Source organism: Thalassophryne amazonica, chromosome 18 (assembly GCF_902500255.1).
Source record: "Thalassophryne amazonica chromosome 18, fThaAma1.1, whole genome shotgun sequence".
In the NCBI taxonomy this organism is placed as follows: Eukaryota; Metazoa; Chordata; class Actinopteri; order Batrachoidiformes; family Batrachoididae; genus Thalassophryne; species Thalassophryne amazonica.
In genome coordinates this window covers 62700996-62723234 of record NC_047120.1, presented here as the reverse complement: position 1 = coordinate 62723234, position 22239 = coordinate 62700996, and the positions used below count along the sequence as shown (strand labels likewise).

At 41.4% G+C, this 22239-nt stretch overlaps 2 protein-coding genes across 5 annotated transcripts in view; both read left to right on the top strand.

Moving 5' to 3' along the window:
• llgl2 (LLGL scribble cell polarity complex component 2) overlaps nt 1-11119 on the top strand; it is a 45585-nt gene extending 34466 nt beyond the window's left edge. For 3 of the 4 annotated variants that reach the window (XM_034193383.1, XM_034193384.1, XM_034193382.1), the window contains exons 21-27: nt 727-991; nt 1862-2006; nt 3657-3685; nt 3840-3887; nt 5170-5212; nt 6570-6631; nt 9498-11119. In XM_034193383.1, coding sequence (XP_034049274.1) covers nt 727-991; nt 1862-2006; nt 3657-3685; nt 3840-3887; nt 5170-5212; nt 6570-6609 — 570 coding nt within the window. In that variant the 3' untranslated portion in view covers nt 6610-6631; nt 9498-11119. The remainder of the gene's footprint in view (nt 1-726; nt 992-1861; nt 2007-3656; nt 3686-3839; nt 3888-5169; nt 5213-6569; nt 6632-9497) is intronic. The other variant, XM_034193385.1, reaches the window with a different exon arrangement.
• A 4634-nt stretch (nt 11120-15753) lies between these two features.
• Nucleotides 15754-20799, top strand: LOC117530627 (caldesmon). The gene is made up of 3 exons (XM_034193511.1): nt 15754-17992; nt 19891-20067; nt 20731-20799. Exons 1-3 carry the CDS (start codon nt 15827-15829, stop codon nt 20797-20799), a joined length of 2412 nt encoding a protein of 803 aa, XP_034049402.1. The 5' UTR covers nt 15754-15826.
• Nucleotides 20800-22239: the final 1440 nt, after the last annotated feature.

The window sequence follows — 22239 nt, the reverse complement described above, 5'->3', positions numbered from 1 at the left end:
GCAATTTTGGTGTCAACTTTCACTCACATTCTAAGTTTTGTAGAAATCAGCTAAATGACATGGCTGGAGCAAGCCAACAGACAAACTCCACATTGACCCCAATACAAGGTTCCTGCAGATCCTTAAAAAGTCAACACGAGGAGCGATTGAGAAGTTTTGAGCCTGACCTAGATAAAGTAGGGCATGGTTCTCCATCTTTTGCATTCTAAGAAACCAACATTTCTTGAGAACATGTCAAGTTTTGATTCACTGGGTGCAATGTTGAGAAATGTTGGTGTCTTAGAATGCAAACAATGGAGAACCATGCCCTACTTTTTCTGATTCAGGCTCAACACTTCCTCATTTGCCCCTCATAAGGCTAGAATTGGTATTAAAATGTCTTAAATTAGTCTTTCAAAACTTCCAAGACATGGGAAATAGAATTTTATTCATGTTTTCTTTGAACATGGCAAATAAAAATATCAAAATAAATGGAAATATTTTTGTATTTCAATGAAAGCCTCTCTCCAATGGCACAAATGTTTCTCCAATTAGTTTGATATTTTGTCTGATTCGAAAATTCAAGTTCCAGTTTATCTTTATGAATGACATCTCAGGCTCTGAAGCTAGCTGTTCTGTGTCTGTGAGCGTAACATCAGCTTTTTTTGCCTTTTTTGTTTTTCTCCACTATATGCAGTGATTCTGTAGTCGTCATGCTAACATGCAGCTGCTGTTTTCTGTGTCCAGGTTTTCACGCTGCCGAAGGTGAGCGCCAAGACAAAGCTAAAGCTGACTGCCATAGATGGCTCCAGAGTTCGGCGGGTGGGCGTGTCCTGGTTCGGCAGTAGTCGGACGGAAGACTATGGCGAGAGCGATCTGGTGGTTCTGACCAATCAGGGTGATGTCCATGTGGTGTCGCTGCCAACAGTGAAGATGCAGGTTCACTACCCGTGTATCCGCCGGGAGGACATCAGCGGCATTGCTTCCTGTGTCTTCACCAAGCACGGACAGGGTAAAGTCAGACAAACGCAGTGGTACCCAACGTGAGGTTCCAGCCCCCATGTGGTCATACGATTTATTACAGGTTGCAGAATGTTTACCAGGTTAGGAAGCAAAAATAGAGTTTGACTACATGCATTTTATTTTTTTAATGGCCAACTCAATGAAGTTGGGAAGCATTATGTTTTCACCCCGTTCAGGTGTCTGTCTGTAAACATTTAGTTTTTGCACAATAACTAAAGAGCACATCATCTGATTGAAACCATTTCTTGGTCATGTGTTGGAAGCAGGGTTGGGTAGGATTACTTTGAAATGTAATCAGATTACAAGTAATTCAAATGTATGTGCATACATACATGTAATCCACATGTATTCTTTCAAAGTAATCCTACCCAACCCTAGTTGGAAGATAGAGGAAGGTTCCTTTTGAACATGGAGTCAATAGACCACATAACATCGTTAAAGCACCAGACTTTCGCTATTGAAATAATTTCCACACTTCTGTAAAACCAGACACCCACTTGGCATACAGACTTACTCTTGTTTTCAATCTAATATGCACTAATGTTTTATTTTCTAGCACTGAAAATAAAATTTGTCAGAAGGTACTTTTGTTGTTACAGTATATCCCAGATCCTTCAAGACCTCACACCAGGTCCACCATTTCACTGCCAAACTAGATACCTTGTTTAAGTCCCACATAGTGACACAAATAGGTTAGACTGCTGTCCAGCACTGTGGTGTGAGTGGGTGAAACCTGAGGTCGAAATGCTCGGCGCGATTCACAAATGTATGACTGAAACGATTGACTAAACTTACTGGCAACTGTGGTGCGTCTCCACTAACGGTTTCGGCACCACCTTCCTTTTTTTTTTGTCTTTAGGTTTCTACCTGATGTCACCATCTGAGTTTGAACGCTTCTCTCTGTCAACACGTTACCTGGTGGAGCCTCGCTGTCTGGTGGACGCTCCAATTCGCCCCGCTAACCAGCACAGAACGTCGGGTGACAGCGCTTCATCCCCTCACAGGTACACACACTGAGGTTCCCTCCTGTAACGGACGGAGGAGGGCAAAGGTTATGTCCAGTGCTAAAACTTAGCTCGCTACAGATTGTAATGAAATGTTAACAGAGAGCAGGTTCTGGGACAAAATCGAGAATTTTTGGACACAACCTGAATCGGCAGAAAAATTTTCCTTTTGTCTTAATTCAAATGAATTGACATTGAGTGGTTTAGATCATATTTGGCTGAAAGGAGCTTTTCTGTCATGATTGGGGACCTTTCCTCATCAACTGCTCCTCTGTGCTGTGGAGTGCCGCAGGGATCTGTCCTTGGGCCAATTCTATTTTCTTTGTACATTCTGCCATTGTGGTCAATTATAACCCAGCACAATTTGTCCTTTCATTGTTATGCAGATGATCTGCAAATCTGTCTGCCTGTGAGGACTAATGGGAGTGATGCTTTGTCATCATTATTTAATTGTATTCGTGATGTGAAGCAGTGGCTGTCCCGAAACTTCCTTTACCTGAATTATGGTAAAACTGAGATCATGGTGTTTGAGCGCACTGGCATACCAAATGTGGTAACACCAAATTTTGGTGCTTTGGCTAACTATGTAAAACCAGCTGTCAAGAATTTGGGAGTGATATTTGACAGCTGTTTGAGGTTCGATCAACAGATAAATTCTGTTGTCAAAGCTAGTTTTTTCCAACTTCGCCTCTTGGCTAAAATAAAGCACTTTCTCAGTAGACGTGATCTTGAGACGGCCATTCATGCTTTCATCAGCTCCAGACTTGATTATTGTAATGCACTTTATGCGGGCATTAATCAGTCATCTCTTGCGCGTCTCCAGTTGGTGCAGAATGCTGCTGCTCGTCTTTTGACAAACACTTCTAGACGTGAGCATATTGCGCCCATCCTATACTCACTCCACTGGCTTCCAGTTCGTTTTAGAATTGATTTAAAAATTTTAATGTTTGTTTTTAAAGCTATTTATGGCCTTGCACCTCCCTACTTGTCTGAAATTTTAACTTTGCGCACCTACAGTAGGACGTTAAGGGCGTCTGGCCAGCTTTACTTAGATGTTCCAAGGTCAAGATATAAACGCTGGGGTGATCATGCTTTCGCGGTAGCTGGCCCCAGACTGTGGAATGAGCTACCTCTTGAGTTACGTACTATTCCTGACCTAGCACTTTTTAAATCTAAGTTAAAGACTTATTTATTTAAACTGGCTTTTAACACTTAGTGGGGAGGTGACATGTTCTGTTATTTTTATGGTTTTTTTTATGTGTTGTTTTAAAATTTTATTTTATATGTTTTATTTTGTAAATTTGTGTTTTTAATGTTAAGCACTTTGGACACCAGTCGGTGCTGTAAAGCGCTTTATAAATAAATGTTGATTGATTGATTGATTCTGAACTGTTGTTGTGGATTCATCTGCTTTATGATGTCACAAAAGTGATGGGGATAAAACTGCCGTCGTCTGTTAGTTAACAGCAAACATATTTGTTCTGAATGCACTGTCTACTTTTCTTTCGTTTGGCAATAATATAGAAGTCTGGCTGCAGGAACATTGGCATCTTTTAGAGTCTAGATCTGCTTTGATCTTACACTACAAAACTTGTTTTTTGTTCATTATCTCTGCCCTCAGTGTATGGTTTCTCTCTCTTCTCTTTCTAGAACCACCAGAAAAGTCAGTGAGGATGCAGGTAAAGTCTAAGAGAAGCTGCAAACAGCGCCGCGCTCAGAGTTGCATGTCCGCCTGCTTTGTCGCTCGCTCTAACCGTCTGTCTGTTTTTGCACATGTTTTCTTTGTGGCTGACTGTACCGATGTGTCCGTTGCCTGCCGCCTTTGTGACCCAGAAAGTGCAGCTAGACGTGTTATGGAGCATGCTTTGCTGAATGACGAGCGTGAGTACTCGAGAGAGGAACATGTTTAACTGTGTAATGCAAACCTCGACTCTGGTAAAGTGCGAGAAAGTCTGGCTTCAGTTTCCATAATGGCATCATGTGCTGTGTCGCCATTAACTGTCGTCTTCACGCTCAGTTTGATCACACAAAACGTCATCAGTCATCGATGTAGAACTTCCATTTTTATACGTCCTAACTATTGGTGGGAGATGTAACCTAAAATTACATCCACATTTTTCAGTTTTTGGATGACGACGATATTACAAGTGAACCCCGTTAACTAGCACATGCGTAAGTCACGATTTGGCTTTACTCACGGTCAAGTTGTGGACCCCAAAAATTTAGACTACTGCATAATATACTTTATATATTTTTGGTCAACTTGATTAACTCGTGGTTTCAGATAACTCACGGTCAGATTTTGTGGACCCCAACTCACGCGAGTTAACGGGGCTCACCTGTATATGGCAGTGTTGCTTGTTTTGCACTGTATGACCCCTTTTAATTTTAATCTTTGTTAAATAGCAAAAATTCTACCTGCATTGTTTTCATTTTCAAATCTGCTCCTTCAGAGTTGAAATCGGTGAAATACTTTAGCAAAGATTCTTTTTATTTTTATTTTTTAACAGCTTTATATGTTTAAATGTACCATGACTGGTAATTAATGATTAAGAGTTCGGTGACTAACTTGGGTGACTCTTTTTTAGCAGCGTCCGTCTTCTACACCACAAAAGTTCTGGCGCACACCTTCAATCCCTGTTTCTTAAAATAAATAAATAATATATTGAATTTATTAAACCCTTCAGATTTATTCCTGTCCACCTCTTAAAATCAGCTGTCATTTAAGGGTCCTCAATTTCTCCAGATATACCAGTGCACCCCCCAAGCACTTCAGATCTTACATCCCTTGACCTCGGGTCAGTCCCAGCACTCTCTGCGTGTCCTGAGATCACTAACTCTCTACTTCCCTTTGCATGAGTTCAGACTATTTATAAGCCATGCAGGAACAAACTGATACAGAATTCCTGCGTGATGAAAAGCTGTGAAAAATTCTAACATCTGCCGTTACTGGACCGTGGTTTTTCTGTAAATGTTATCGATTCCATGTGGACCAGGTGAATGGAACTGTGGAATATCTCACCTAAGAAACAAAACTTAGTGTTGTTCATCACATGTAGATTCTGTGTGATCATGAAAGTCCTCAAAGGAAATCCACATGTTTTATAACGTGAAGTGTTTCTATGAAAAGCTCAGCAAAAAACAATGATTTTTTTCTTTGCAGAAGTACTCCAGGAGATCCAGAAGTCACTAGAAGGAGACCAGACGTAAGTTCCAGAGTCCCAATACTAGGGGAGCTATGACCACTACCTTTCCCTCAAATGGAAAACCATTGCAGGTCACAGCAAACTCATTTGTGCCTAAACTAAATTCATTCATGGGTTTAAGATTCAAAATGGTGTCCAAATGGCCACCAATAGACCCTTATCATTAAAATACATAGTAGGAACAAACAGACTTAATGACAGAAATAATTGTTTTAGTGAAAAAACCCTATTATGATGGCCATCTTGGATGCCATCTTAGATAACTGGCTTAAGTCCAGTTTTTATTTTTGGGAACATGATTTTGTTATGGGGTCATCTAAAGAACCTAAAAAAGTTGGTTTAGTTTAGTCCTGGGGGGGGGGGGGGGGCGCAAGGTTATTGGTCATAGCTCCCCTAGTACAATGATTCAGTCCAAGTGTGACTGATTTATTTAACATACTGTGCAGAACTTTTGTAAAAGTTGTGTTTTGGTGTTAAGGTAAATACTGGTGTGAAAAGTAAAGTGGGTATTCTTATGAATCATAGAGATTATTTTCTAGCTCTTTGTATCATTATGAGGTAAGCTCCGATGGTAATAGTAATTTTGTACTAAGTTTGGAAAAACTCTGCTGTAGTCACCTTTTTTATGTGTCGCCATTCCCAGTGATTTTATTTGCAGCTGTAAAGTTATTCCACGTGATGCTATTTTGCTCAGCCATCACTGTATTAACGTATCTCCAGGGTGCATGTGCACATTGCTGTACGCAGGGCTTGCTGCACGTTTGAGTGCACAGGACACGCAACAGTTGTGCAGAAATGGGTCCAACGTGGAAGTGAGAAACTGAATAGGGTTTTGATCCTGCAGTGGTAGATGATGTGATACGTGACAGTTTTGCAATGGCAATAACTTATTTTATCAAAAGGCACCACATTTTTTTCAGGAACATCTTTTATATAGATTTAAGTTTTGTTTCTTCTATTCAGCTATGGCCACTTTTAAGGATGGGAAAGAATCAAATTAGCCACATTCATGCAATAATTCAGAATTTGTGATTTCATCTTCTGTCTGTTCATCCATGTTGTTTGAGAGACGTGTGGGCCCGCAAAAGTGTGAAAATGTTGCAAAGACATATGCATCATCAGAACTTCCCTATGTTGTAAAAATAGCTAAAAAAGAATCTTTACCCCTTGTCAGAAGAGCCACTGCCTTTGAAAATACACCACCACCAACCAACTTCATGGATCTGACAGCAATGCTTAAATTGGTTCTAATACCCCCCGTCATGAAAGATCTAGACAGCCCTGGTGGACATGGTGTGGTTTGTTTTCATCTTTAGGCAGGACCCATTGGTGATAGTTGTTGTCCATTTGCTAACAGATTGTTCCTGGAGAATAATGTCAGCAATGCTGTAGCTTGAGGAATGTTCCTGGATTTTGGAGGTGAGACTCTTAAATGTTACATTACTTTTTTCTTTTGCAGTTGAAGTGGAATGTTTTTGAGCATTAGAGTGATTAAAAAAAAAAAACACATACTTGATGCACATCACTGAATATATCCAATCATTCAGGAGTTTAAAGCAAATGTGGTAATGCCTTTCCTAAAACATAATGTTGAAGATGAATATAACCTTAAAACAGAACAAACAATGTCGTTTTTCTACTTTATGTTTCTGTTCCTTCTCACAAGACGAGATGTTTTGGCGTTGAGGATTTTAAGCGATGAAGTGTTTCAGGTGTTCTTTTGTTACATTCTTCTTGCAAACACATCTTAAGGTGTCCAAATTTATGAGGTCATTCTTGTTGTTGCATCTTTTCCTTTCAAAATTCTCCACACATTCTCTGTTGGGGACAGAGAATGCAGACAGGTCAGTCCAGTGTCTGTACACGCTCCCTCTGTAGCCATGCCTTTGCAATGTGTGCAGAATGTGGTTTTGTGTTGTCTTGTTGAAAGATGCATGGATGTCTTTGCAAAAGATGTCAGTTTTGAAGGCAGCAAAATCTCAATGCTTTTCTGCATTAATGCTGCCATCAAGGAAGTGTAAATTACCTTTGCCAAGAGCAGCGACACAACCCCAGACCGTGACAGACCGCGGCTTATGGACTTGCTGCTGATACTGTAAGTCTGGATGGTCCTTTTTGTTTCACCCTCACATGACATCCATTTCTTGCAAAAAAAAAAAAAAAAAAAGATCTGAGATGCTGATTTATCTGACTGCAGCAATGCTTCCACTATGTGATGGTCCACCCCAGGTTATTCCGGACCCAGATAAGTGGACTCCGCTTCTGGACAAGACTAGGCTTACTTTTGTTTTGTTTTGTTTTTCTGCACAATATAGGTTTAAGTGGCATTTGTGAATGTAACTTTGTATTGTAGTGCCAGACAAAAATTTCCCAAAGTAATCCCTTGTCCGTGTGGTTATCAGCTATTGATGAATGATTGTGCTTGATGCAGTGCCGTCTGAGGGATCGGAGATCACGGGTGTTCACTACAAGGCTTGCGCACTTGCCCTTTAGGCACTGAAATTCCTCCAGATTCCTTGAATCGTTTGATATTCGGCATTGTGGAGGGAGAAATATGCAACTCCCTTCCAATCATTCTTTGAGAAACACTGTTTTTAAATATTTAAATTTTCTCAGGCATTTGTTGACAAAGTGGAGATCCTCTGTCCATCTTTTCTCCTTACAGACTCAGCCTTTCATACTGCTTTTGTAACAAATCATGATTACAAACACCTGTTTGAAATAGTTATTTATTTAGTCCCACATTTTTTTGGAATGTGCCATAGGTCTTAAATGCAGAAATCAATGTATATTAACAAATTAAATTCATAAACGTCTGCAATGAAATAGAAGTCTGATGTGAGAAATGTAAGACTGACTTTTTTGTGCCTTCCTAATGCTTTCTGATTTGGGGTTGTAGATCATTGTAATATATATATATATATATATATATATATATATATATACAGTAGTGTTCAGAATAATAGTAGTGCTATGTGACTAAAAAGGTTTTGAGTATATTTCTTACTGTTACATGGGAAACAAGGTACCAGTAGATTCTCACAAATCCAACAAGACCAAGCATTCATGATATGCACACTCTCAAGGCTATGAAATTGGGCTATTAGTAAAATAAAAAGTAGAAAAGGGAGTGTTCACAATAATAGTAACATCTGCTATTGACGCTACAAACTCAAAACTATTATGTTCAAACTGCTTTTTTTTAGCAATCCTGTGAGTCACTAAACTAGTATTTAGTTGTATAACCACAGTTTTTCATGATTTCTTCACATCTGCGAGGCATTAATTTTGTTGGTTTGGAACCAAGATTTTGCTCGTTTACTAGTGTGCTTGGGGTCATTGTCTGTGCCCCTTGGACCCAAAAAGAACAATTTTACTCTCATCAGTCCACAAAATATTCCTCCATTTCTCTTTAGGCCAGTTGATGTGTTCTTTGGCAAATTGTAACCTCTTCTGCACATCTTTTATTTAACAGAGGGACTTTGTGCGGGATTCTTGCAAATAAATTAGCTTAACACAGGCGTCTTCTAACTGTCACAGCACTTACAGGTAACTCCAGACTGTCTTTGATCATCCTGGAGCTGATCAATGGGTGAGCCTTTGCCATTCTGGTTATTCTTCTATCCATTTTGATTGTTTTCTGTTTTCTTCCACGCATCTTTTTTTTTTTTTTTTGTCCATTTTAAAGCATTGGAGATCATTGTAGATGAACAGCCTATAATTTTTTTGCACCTGCGTATGATTTCCCCTCTCATCAAACTACGCTGTTCTCCTGAACAATGTCTTGAACGTCCCATTTTCCTCAGGCTTTCAAAGAGAAGCATGTTCAACAGGTGCTGGCTTCATCCTTAAATAGGGGACACCTGATTCACACCTGTTTGTTCCACAAAATTAACGAACTCACTGACTGAATGCCACACTACTATTATTGTGAACACCCCCTTTTCTACTTTTTTTACTAATAGCCCAACTTCATAGCCTTAAGAGTGTGCATATCATGAATGCTTGGTCTTGTTGGATTTGTGAGAATCTACTGAATCTACTGGTACCTTTTTCCCATGTAACAAGAAATATACTCAAAACCTGGATTAATCTTTTTAGTCACATAGCACTACTATTATTCTGAACACTACTGTATATATATATTATGATGTAGGTGACACCAGTGTGTCATCTGCATATAAAGATATTGAATGCAGTGGTGACTGGAGTAATTGGGTAACATTGTGGAGGGGAATCATGGGTGTTGAACAATTATTTCACGTGGTTTCTGTTGTCTTTTCAGACTTGATATGTCCTGGTGAACGTCTCCTGCCTCACTGATTGAACAACCACTACTGACCTTGGCTCTCAGCTCACCTCTGCTTCTGATACAGCCACCGAAGGGCTCCATGAGCAACGACGACACGAGGGATAAAAAAAAAAAAAACCTAGCTGTGCCTACAGACCAGAACTGTACGCCAAAACATGGTCACAAACATTTGATCCAAGCCAGATGAAGCACATTCCATCAGACAAAAACTGTGCACGCCTGAATTAAACTGAGTGTGCCACGGAGGCCACTTGTTCAAGCCTTTTCTCCCATAATCCCTTTCTGCTCTTAAAGCCTTTTCATAAGGACTTTGGAAATTGTTTGTCCCACTTCCAGGTCCTCTGCTGTGCAATCTGGGTGGCCTGAATGGGCTGATTTATTTCTCTTTTTATCCCCAACCCCCAAGTTTTGTATTTTAAATCCTGTGATATGTGCCTGTTTTTATTTTTAATGAGACAAACTTCAGATGATGTATTTTGAGGGAAAATGTGAGAAAAAAATTCACATTCGATGTTTTTTTTTTTTAAACTACTGCTGTTTAATTTTTTTTTTTTTTTCTTACCGAATTACTAATTACGATAGAGTATTACAGCCAGTGATTATGTTGATTTGCGAACCTTTCTAAGATTTTAAGAAACATAATTTACAAAATTACCTACAGTATAATTTTACTGGCCCAAATTTGAGTAAAATAAGAATAAAGTTGTATTTTGATCAGTCATGTCAACCTTTTCAAAAAGATTTTCTCAAATATGAGTTTCGGGTACTCAGTGTGGCATATTTGTGAATTCTGAATGTATTCCTCTAATATTCTGCTTTTACTCCAGAGATGAGGATTATTTTATTATTAATTTGTGGAACAGTACCTTTTTTCCTTCTGTTTTTCACTCTGGCTCTAATACTCTGTTGTGACTTTTACTTTGACAAACACCGCTGCATTTTACTTTATTCTCCCGTCCACTTTTCTCTGACCGTAGTTCATAATCCGCCGTCGGTACTTCAGTCCTTGACTTATTTTGGGGGCGGAGCTTTCTGCTGGCTTTGGTTTTTAATCATTTTTTTATGCCTACATTTTGTTGTTTTTTAATGCTGTCATTGATTAATATTGGTGATTGATTCATTAAGATTTAGCAGATCATTTGTGGCATCAGAATTGAACTCCCAACCCCAAAGGTCGAGGTTTGGTTCCAGTTCCGTGGACTCGAGGCTGCGTGTCCGCTCAGCTGTAAATGGGTACCGGCCTGTGACAGACGAGCGTAGACTTTCATCTTGTTGCTAAGCAGTGAGTTGGACAGAATTAGTTTTGTTTATGAATATGATTTAGGAATGTAATTGTAAGCTATTGTAGTGAAATGTTCTTAATATATTCAGTCTGACTCTGTACCTGTGGGCGTGTTGGAACTGGGGTTGGCTGCTAATTTAGTCCCATCATATAAGGAAATATTTTGGTACTGTCTCTAAGAATGCTGGGTATTTTAGAACTTGTGGCCTAGAATATATTTTTGTAGTGAATCAAGAACGCTAATTTTTTTTTTTTTGTAACAAGACACTACAGATTTTATGTGAATACTTTTGATTACAAATTTTGTTCTCAAAGAATGAACGTGTCTGTTTTCTCTCTCTCCCTCTTCCAACAATCGCTGGATAAGACAGGCGTGTTTCCACGGGAACCGCCACCACGATGATCAGGCCGTCTAGTTTAGAGGTCTTGAATGTTTTTAATCATTTGGTGTTAAACTCCAAGAGGTCGTCTTGAGTTCTGGTCAATTTGAGGTTAAGTGTGAGGCTCTGATCTGATCAAACCTGAGATTAGACAAATTTGAACCAAGTCAAAAAGTTGACCTTCTGGTTTGCTGGGTTGAGGCGAGCTGAAGCTGCCGCCGTGTCTGCTGAGGTGGTCGAAGGCGGATCAGTTTTCCTCCAACCACAACCAAGACTTCTCATCATCTATTATAGAAGGAGTAGCTTTGTCTGCTAATCGCCTCGGGCTGCTGCGTCTTCGGTGAAAGCTGAGCTCTCCGAGGAGCCGGCAGCATTCATCTTCAAGCTGAAGGCGAGCAGTCGACTGTGAAATGTTCGCTGGGTGATTTGTACCCTGCAGGCGTTTATTTAGAAGTCACTAAATGCTCAAAATTCCACAATGTAAGAGGTTTGCTGCTTTACCATAAAACAAAGGCACAGATGTGACATGTCAACTAAAAGACAGAGATGTTCCTCTGCTTTGGCGTGCACTCTGCAGTTAGTGACTAAACCGATAAGACTCCATCTCCTCCAGTTTAACAAAATGTAAAAAAAAAAAAATTGTCATCTTGTACATCGCCAGGTAACGTGGGCAAATAGTCCATCAGCCAGTAGACAATTTTCACCTAATCAGCGCCACCTAAAGCTACTCAACACTGACAATCCAGCCTCAGTGCACCATGGCCCTACACAAATGTGTGGTGGCCATACCAGGGTGACAACTAGCCAGGTAGGGGTCAGAACTTAAAAGTAATCCGATCATATTGAAATTATACAATATTTGTCTGATCATGAAGATTCCAAAAAGGTAGTTTGGACTATGACTTTCATGGGGTAAAAATGATAATGCAAAGTCAATTTCAGTTTGTACGCGGGTCAAAACTTAAAGTTGCTCCAATTTTGGTAAAAAGTGAAGAAAATGAATGTTTGGGTTAAGAGGCTTCATAAATGGGTTAGTCTTGACTGATGGTTTGGCTCTAAAGTAAAGGTCAAACAACGTTGATGCCCATTGATTCTATGACGTATGTTGCCCCATAACTTGATAAATAAACACAGCAGATTGTGCAAACTATTCTTTTTCAAAACTTTAACTCTACCAATAATTTGTATCACTTATTACCAAAAATGGAGCAACTTTTGACCCATGTTCAAACTATTTTTGCTGTTTTTACCTCATAGCTCCACACCTTTCAGTCATAGGTGGTCCAAACTATACCTTTTTGTAATCTTTGTGATCAGACAAATAATGTGATGTAATTTAACGAATAATTGGAGCATTTTTCAGTTTTGATCCCTGCGTAATTCTTCATTGGCCCATACCTAGCTAAAGCTGCCACCCTACATGGCCACCATACATTTTGTGTAGCCCACAGCATACAGTCAGGATTGTGGCATTCAGTCCCTGAAAGTGTTACTGAAATCCTGCTTGGCCCATGGACTAAGAGGACTGGTTTTTCTCAAGCCTCTCCAACACTTGTTGAGATATTTTGACAAGCTGGTTCCTTGTGTAACCTTTGACCTCTCCCATTGGTTGTGGGTGGCAAAAAATTCTCCAAATCTCAGCACATGAACCCAAAGTGTGGTTTCTGATCCAGATTAAACTTTACCCTTTTTGTGTGCATTTTGAGACTTACTTCTGGTTCCATGGAGTAAATCATGAGGAAAAAAAATTTTTTTACAAGCATGGCCTCTTTCTATAAAACTGTCAAAACTAACTGCACCACCTTGTTTCTGTGCTAAAGCCATAGATGATCAGTATCATCATCACAACATCTTTCAGAGTCTGCACCATTATTTCTGAATAAAACAAGTGAATTTTAAAATGTCCTGGTGCCACCTTTTTCTTTAAACGACATTGTGATTGTGTTGTAAGTGTAGGTTGGGATTCGCTGATGATCCTGATCTGTTTCAGCTTTGGTGAGGTGCGTCTGATGTCAGAGGTTTACACTCAGTGAGTTCCTTAATAGTTTATCTGATGTATCTCACCAATTTCAGAAATGTCGTACAATGTCTGTGCTCTCGGGTTTTTTGTTTTTTGGGGCGTTTTTTTTTTTGTTTGTTTGTTTGTTCTTTAACCCAATTTGAGGACCTCTCTCCAAACTCCAGCAATAGATCTTGAGTCAGTAACCCTCTGGGATCTGGTGGGCAGAGAAACACGTTTCCCAGTGATCATTACTTAGGAATGTCTAAGGGATCATGCTTGCCGAGGGTCTGTGTTGGATTTTGTCTCAGGGTTGCGCTTGCTGAAGGGTCCATGATGGATGTCATTGCAGTCCCTGCACGGTCCATGCTGGATGTAGTCTTGGCTGGGTCACGCTTGCTGAAGGGTGCCCACTGGATGTTGTTTTGGGGTTGCCCTTACTGAGGGTCTGTGTTGTATTTCATCTTGGTGTCACTCTTGCCAAGCGTCAATGTTGGCTGTACTCTCGGGGTCAAACTCCTCGAAGGGTCTGTGCTGTGTCTCTTGGTCTCGCTGAATGGTACGTGTCAAATGTTGTCTCAGGGTTGCACTCGTTAAAGGATCAGTGCCGGATGTCCTTTCAGGATTGCACTCGCCGAAGGGTCCATGCCAGATGTGACCTCGGGATCATACTCGTTGCAGGGTTCATGCCAGACATGGTCTCAGGGTCACACTCAGCAATGGGTACGTGCTGGATGTTGTCTTGGGGTTGCGCTCACTGGAGTGTCTGTGCCAGATATTGTCTCATGGTTGCACTCTTCAAAGGGTCCATGCGGAAGCCACCTCAGTCACGCTCGACGAAGACTGTGTGGGATGTTGTCTCAGAATCGTGCTCACCGAAGGGTCTATACCGGATATTGCCTTGATGTCGCACTCGTCGAAGGGTCTGTGTCGGACGTCACATCAGGGTCATGCTCGCCTCAGGGTCGGCACTGGTCTTTGTCTGATTTCACATTCCTGCACTCGGTGTTGGGAGGAGGCCCTGATGACGGCTTCCATCAGCACCTGTGTGCAACGGTCCACCCAGCAGCTCTCAGCTTTCGGCGTGTATTCACCAGCTGCTCCTGAGAACCGCCTGAATTATTCAGCGTGCACGTCACCTTTGTTTGCCTTTGTGCATGTTCATAAAGCACATGATAAATGTTTGTGAGATGATATTAGATTGTAGCTCGCTGCTCCTCACGTTCATACGGAGCAGCGGGAGCAGCGTGCAGATTCCCGGCCGTGCACCAGGTTCACCTCATGGGCCCGGTAAGACCTCTGATACTGATTTAACTCCCAGCATTTTCAGCTGATCTGCGGTCAGCTTTTTACACCGAGAGCCCAGAAGAAGAGAGAAATCAAAAATGTTTCCTCAGAATATGATGAACTGTGGGGATTTTTATTTATTTGTTTTGCAATTTTTTTATTAATTTTTTTTCTGATTATTATCATAATTTTCTTGTCGTTTGTCTCGGTGGATCATTAATTTCAGTAGCAGAGCAGGTTAACAAATTATAGTTGTTTTGTGTGTGTAAAAGAAATTAAAATCACATTTTAAAACTACAATTGTTGGAAATAATTGTCAAAATCTGATTTGTATTTATTCAAGATTTGGGTTATTTATATTGAGTGATTTCCCCCCCCCCCCCCCCCCCCCACAGCTGCTTTTGTTGTTGTTTTTAAGGGAAAATATGGTTTCTAATTTGAAATATATTATTTAATGGATTAAGAGATGGGTCCGTAATTAAGATTTTGCCTTCTCTGTTGGGGGGTGGGACTAGGAAATGACCTCACTGTTGTTCTTCAGTTCAATAAAATAATGTTGATGCAGTATGGAAGCTGAGAATGGAAATTCCAGCTTTTACTGTGCTGTTTTCCAGTGAAAATACATTTTCATGATGTTGAGATAACAAAGTTGATTTCCTCAAGATCATGAATGAACTTTTACAAACTCAAGATAAGTTCGTCTTGTCATAGTAAAATAATTTTTTATATCTTAATATTCAGTAATTGTATTTAATTATATCGTTTTCACAAGAAACAAGTTTTCCTGTCATTGAGCTCACCTTGAAAATAGGGACTTTTGTTTTCTTGACATAATGAAATAATTTCATGACAAAATGAACCCTTATTTCAAGATAATGAGAAAAAAAAAAACCACATAAAAGCAAGTTGTTATCTCGAGATAATGAAATAATTTGTTACAAGAAAACAACATTTTAAAATGTTGCCATCAGTTGCCATAAAAATGTTTCTGGTCTTTTGCTGTTTTCAGATTACTGGATACGTCGCTCTCAACCAGATCTGACCTGGGTATGAGAACTAGGGGTCAGTGACCTAAAGCTGGAAACCTGGTCTTGGTGCTGATGGACCGATCCACAGAGCTGCTTTCTGTCTGACAGACGTGTTACTGAACCAGCGGCCTCGGCCACTCCCATTAAAGTTCCTGGTGCCTGTCTCATTATGGTGGTTTCATTACTTTGCAGTTAAATAGAACCTTAAAATATTTACCAGCATGTCACCGGTCAAGTCCCGAAGTAGAAAAAATGTGTTGAAGCATAAGGAAGAAAGTCATCAGAAAAATGTGAGAGGGAGACCGACTCATTCTGAGGCGAGGAACATGAGGCAAAAACATAAGGTGGATTCACCTGATCTGGAAGAGGACGAGAAACACGAGAAGAACTCTACCAGAGGGAATAAAAAAGATTCAAGACAAAGGAGAGCTGCGAATGAGAGAGACAAGGAGGGAAAAGTCAAAAAAAGATCACAACCTCAAGGAGACAGTAGAAGAAAGACGAGCAAAGCGAAACCCGTGATCGGATCATCTACGACAAAACCAGCAAGGCCCCGAAATGAGGTGTCCACTGAACCGGAACACAAAAGAGGTGACAAAGTGAATTCAGAGAGTATTGCACAAACCTCAGAGGAGGCCACAGAAGAGGAATTGAGCAATGAGGAGGAGGAGCTGAGCTGTAATGAAGAGCCGCAGAGGAGCGAAGAGGAGGAGGAGGCATCAGACATGCACAGAGATGGAGAACAGGTAGCAGACAAGGAGTCGGACAATGACCTTTCAGAAGAAGACAACACCAGAAGTGACTCAGAGGTGAAACTGGTCAAATCCAGCACAGAGGAACGTCAGAACGAGGCGGAAGAAAAAGACAAACTCAACAGTGACGTGAGTGAAGATGAGAAAATGAGCCAGGAGAACGCGTCTGAAAAGACCACACTAGATGAAACCAGCAGCGAACCTGTGAAGGTCACAGAGCGGCAGAAAAGCAAGATGCTTAAAAAAACCAAAGCCGATAAGAAGGTTGAGAAGGCCGAGAGAAGGAGGGCTAAAGCTGAAAGGCAAAGGGCAGAAAAAGAAGCCAAACGAAAAGCTAAAGAAGAAAAGAAGAAAAGGAAGGAAAACAAAGAAAAGTCCAAGTCTGCAAGTAAAAGTACACAACGAACAAATGTTACCCACAACAAGGCAGATGCAGCAAAATGCAAAATACAAATCGGACAAGCTGCGAACAAGACAAAAAACGGTGAGAAAAACTCTGATCCAGAGATCAAAGAGGCTGAACCAGCAGAGTCCAAAACCACGAAAGGCCAAGAGCTCGATACCGTTCTGGACCCTGAGTGTGCAGAAGATGAGCAACAGAAGGATCAAAGTGACGTGAGGGCACGAGCTGGAGGTGCTTTCCTGAGGAAGGCGAGGATAGCGTCACTCCGACAAACTGCAAATAAAATGACGGCAAAATTGGAAGAGGAAACCTCAGAGATTGAGTCAGTCGAATGCGATTCCAACAAACCAAAGGACCGTTTGATCGCTCCACGAAAAGGTATGACAACTCTTCGCAGAGTGTCCGGTTGGATTCAGAAGAAAATGCCAAAGGAGTTGAACTTGAGAAAAAAGCTTTGCGCTTGGACTAAAGCTATTGGAGCCTCCCGCTGGCTCGCCCTTCAGACCCAAAGGGAGAAGCAAGGCATCGAGAAACCCAAGAGCAATCTTCTGAAGCACAGAATGGCCATAAGAGTTGCCAGTAGAAGCACTCTGGCCAGTCGGAAACCCAGGAACTCCTCTGAAAACAAAATGGAAATGGAGATCCTACAAAAGGCAGGAGAGGGAGGTGAAGAAGCAGCCCCAAGTGGAGAAAAAGAGGCAGAGGCCAAATTTGCTGCTGTTCTACCCAGGATGAACAAAGTGGCACAGCCAAAAACAAACCAAGACCTTAAAAAGGCTTCTGGACCTTCTACTCCATCAAGCTCCACTGCATCAACTGGAGAAGCTTCTGCCTCCGAGAACAAAACGAAACCCCCTCAACCAGGTGCCAGGCTTGTTCTTCCTGTCAAACCAGATCTTAGCATTCTGAAGTCCATGAAGATGCCCTTGCCAGGAGGATTAACATCAGGTGGAGACCTGGCTGAGAGGAACTCATCATCCAACACAGAGAACAGAAATAGGAGAACGGGCCAAAACAATCAAGATGGAGTCGGTGTGCTCCAGCTTTCAAAAGGTAAAATGAACTCCTCTCAAGTCAACCTGACCAAGATGACCCTTGGAACAAATCGAGCCAATGTTCAGATCGAAGAGAAGGAGGCTACAGCTGATGTACCAAGGTCCACCATGCAGCCTCTTACAACAGTTGAGGGAGGTGTGGTGATGTCGGGGGTGCGTTCTTTATACGAAGAAGAGGCGGACAGAGAAGTAGCTCAGCTGATGGGCGAGGGGGGTATATATCCTGTTGGTCCACAAGGATTGCACTGGGCTGGGAACCCACAGATGAGTGGAGACCCCCAGGTATGTGCAAATACTTGCTGCATCTCTTTCTGACTTTATTATTTATTAACATACAAAATCATTCATGGACTAACATCTCCCTATCTGGCTGATTTAATTAAACCTTGTCTACTCGCTCGTCGTACTCTGCATTCTCAAGATGCAGGATTACTGTGTGTTCCAAAGATAAGGAAGAAGTCAGCAGGTCACAGACATTTTTCTTGTTGTGCACCTGTTCTGTGGAACAATATGCCTGCTGAGATAAAACTGTCTGATTCTTCGGAGTCATTAAAATCAAGATTAATGAGGCATCTGTTCTCTCTATTTTAGAATTAATATCGATTTAGCTATATTAAATTTTTCTTTCCCTCCAACTTCTGTTATTGCCATTACTGGTGGAGTAAGACTCAATCTCTTTGCATCTAAATTCTGGGGACTGTTTTGTGTAGCACAGAAGTCTTTTGCCAGCACTTTGTCTGTTAGTCTGCTGTTGTGAGATGGTGTTGGGAATTCTCCATTTTAGCTGGTTGATTTCCACTTGCTTTCTAACTCTGAGGTCATGATGAGGATGAGGTGGTGGCACATGATGATCAGGCCTTCTGTTTGTCAGCACTCTGTCTGCTCCTGCAGGGTCCTTCCATGACTGAGGTGTGTGTGGTCTTCACAGGGAGCTGTGTAGATCTGAGGTGTGCCGGTGACACCTGGAAGACTCTAGAGGACAACTGCTACTGTAGAGACTGGTCCTACTGTGACTGTACGGCACTTGTCATGAGGAGAGTTTTCGGGACTCTTGGGAGAACTTAGTGAGAATGTTCCGACTCGCCATGTGTCTTCCATTTGCTGAGACTTTGCTCTGTCATTTGGATGCTTTTAGAGGCAATCGCTGGACTCTATATCTGTATGGTTGCTGTTGGAAAAGTTCTTGTGTTTTATTAATATCCATTATTATCATGATGGAAAAATGTTACCTATATTGTGTTAATTCTTAAATTTAATGAGACAGTTTAATGCTGAAAATTTTCATGTGAGAAGTCAAGAGACAACCCTAATCCTTCTCAGAGAGCAAAAGATAAGAGAAGGGCCGAGGCCAACCTTGGGTTAGATAAGTCCGGCCGGCAGCTGTGTTGGAGATGGTGGGGAGAGTTATGACTGGAGAAATTGTTGCCAGGTAACCCCCTCCGTGCGATTATTGGGTTGTAAATTATCTGTAGTTTTGCTAACGTACCTTCAGTAGTTACACTTGCGGTAATAAAGACTTCAATTGAAGGAAGACATCTGTCTCTCTCTCTTCCTGCGACCATGAGTCAGGGATGGTAAATGGACTGCATTTATATAGCGCTTTTCCATCTGCATCAGATGCTCAAAGTGCTTTACAATAATGCCTCACATTCACCCCGGTGTGAGGGTGCTGCCATACAAGGTACTCACTACACACTAGGAGCAACTAGGGGATTAAGGACCTTGCCCAAGGGCCCTTAGTGATTTTCCGGTGAGGCTGGAATTTGAACCGAGGATCCTCTTGTCTCAAGCCCAACGCTTAACCACTAGACCATCACCTCTCCTTCGGTCAAGGGGTCAATATTTCTCTGACAGTTGCTTAGCTGGAGCATTTGGGTGTTTGTGTGTTTGACATTTCCTTGTTGTGCTTTGTTTTATTTTTTAATTTTATCAGTCGTATGTCCAAAACAGATGGTCACCCCACTGAATCTGGTCTGCTTGAGATTTCTTCCTGTAATCAGAACATCTGAGGGACTTTTTCCTGTCCACTATTTCCAATGCGCTTGGGTAAGGTTAGACCTTGCTCATGTGAGGCTCCTGATTTGGTGTTGTACAAATAAACTGAATTAAATTTTTGCATTAAGCTTCTTCACTTGTGCTTCTGTTGTGTCAAGTAAAATAAATATTCTTTTGTGGTTCAGGACTGGCTGCGTGCTGAGAACCTCTTGCCTTATCAGACGGTGGAGAAACTAACCAAATGGACAGTTTATGACAACGGAGGACAGGTCAGGACTGTCCCTGCCCACAACGGCAGGGGCCCATGGGAATCGGAGGACCCCAAACAGGACATGCTGGAGAGTCGCCTGGCCAGCACACAGGTAGAGTGACTACATACAACTCTGGGGAAAGAAAAGCCCTGATAGCGACCCCTAGAGGCTGTAGCGTTCATTACACCAATACATGATGGCGAACATGACCAGGATTAAGATGTACTTTGACCTTTACAGTTACTGTCACAAATATGTTGCCATCAAATTTAAAGAGGCATATTAACAAACTTGTCCACATGAGGAAACGCGCTGAGCATCTACTGTATCTGTTACGGTTTAGTGGCCGTTTATGTCCTGGCTGCTATTCAGTCATCTAATTACTGAAGGTTTAAGGGTCAATATATCAGTTGTACTTCATCACTTCTATCTAATGTGTCCAAGAGACAAAAGGACATAAAAGACTGCTGGTTTATTCATTTCCTGGTCTATCCAGATACAAAAGAGTGTCCAATGCAGCTGAGATTACAGTATATCACCTATCACACGGCTGCAGACCGGATAAGTTACCTGTCGTGGAAAAAGGTAAAATGCAAACAACCGCTGCCCACAAACTCTTTTCATGTCAGCATCCACCAGACGAGTGGAAGGCTGTGGAGAGACATTAGGGGAACATCTGTATCCATCACTGGTTCCAGCTGCTGATGAAGGTGGCGAGGCCGGATCAGGTTGATGTGGAGGTCTGATCTCTCTCTGTCTGTCTGTCTGTGTCAGGTGGTGATGCCAGGCAGCAAAAGAGCTGTCGAGGTGGATGAGGTGGAGGATCTGTCCCAGCTGGAGTGAGTCTGTTCATCTTTTTTTTCCACTTAGACCTGATGCTGACTATATTATCTGGAATGTTTTTAATTTGTTCTCAACACAAATAAACAAACAAGCAAACAAAAAGAGATAAAATTTTGACCACTTTGAGAGAATAAGTGTAATTTTTTTAAAACTAGTTTGAGAGTTTGTACAAACTGCATATATTGTGCAACACAAGTTTATTCCTCTTGCTTATTTTTGGAACTTAAACATCCCTTATGTTAAGTAACAGCCCAAGCTGTGGTGTGCACATGTGCCACACCGAGTTCCTGCCCATTGTTAAACTCCTATATATATATATATATATATATAAAATAACATTGTAAGGCTGATATCAGTCAACTGATACATCGGTTGGACTGCACTTGGAACATAAGTCCATTGAGGCCAGTCTGGAGCATTACTTGTTCCTGCCGAACCTGCCTGAGTCCACCTATTGAAATCTGGCTCCAGTTTGCTCTTTAGGTTCATGATAATGGAATTTGTTGCCGTAGGATGATTTTTAAAAGTTTCTCCACCCTCACAATTTGAAGCTGTGTGTCTGTTGTCAGGGAGGTCTGTGAGAGTTCTGTGCTCCTGAACCTGAAGAAGAGGTTTCACCGAGACTGTATTTATGTAAGTCTGAGTTTTCTTGTGCCCAAAAAACTCTTCATTCATTGAAAATGGTAAAACATAATATGTTGTGATTAAAATAAAGAAGGGTGTCAAACTCCCCTGTTGGATATGGTCTGTGGCATCTCTCCAGGGATAATGGAACACTTGGATCAGTTGTAGGTCCACTGGATCGCTCTCACTTAAAAACCCTCTGGGGTCAACCCCGTCGTATACAACGGCGCAATACAAGTTTTATTTAATGATATGATATTAGATAGAAACGTACTTTTTTTGCAGCAAAGTATACTCCGTGGACTTTCGAAGCAGCTCTCCACCATGCTTGTAGTCCTCATTGAAACTGTGTGATGACGTGCGCAATGTGAGTGTCCAATCAGGAATTGGTTCACCGTCACATGGTTTTCCAATATCCAGTCGTAGGGCAGTGCAATCTCACATGGTGCACCAAAGTGTCAGTAGAAGAGATGTGCTACTAGTTGGCCCGTGAATGTTGTTGAAATAAGCCTCTCTCGCTCCAACGCGTGAAGTACCGTTACGCATATGATTGGAAGTGACCAGAGTAAGAGAGCCTCATACAATCTCACATGGTGCACCAAAGAGTGTGAGTAGAAGAGATGCTTCACTACTTGGCCCGTGAATGTTATTGAATAAGCCTATGGCAAGCTCTCTCGCTCCAACAATTCACGTGTAAAGCACCGTTTACGTATATGAATGGAACGAGGAGGAGGGGCCCCTCAAAGTATAAAAGTGTTGTTTTCAGTGCAGGAAAACACTCCAAAAAGATCAGTCAACTCCATTGAAGTGCAAAGT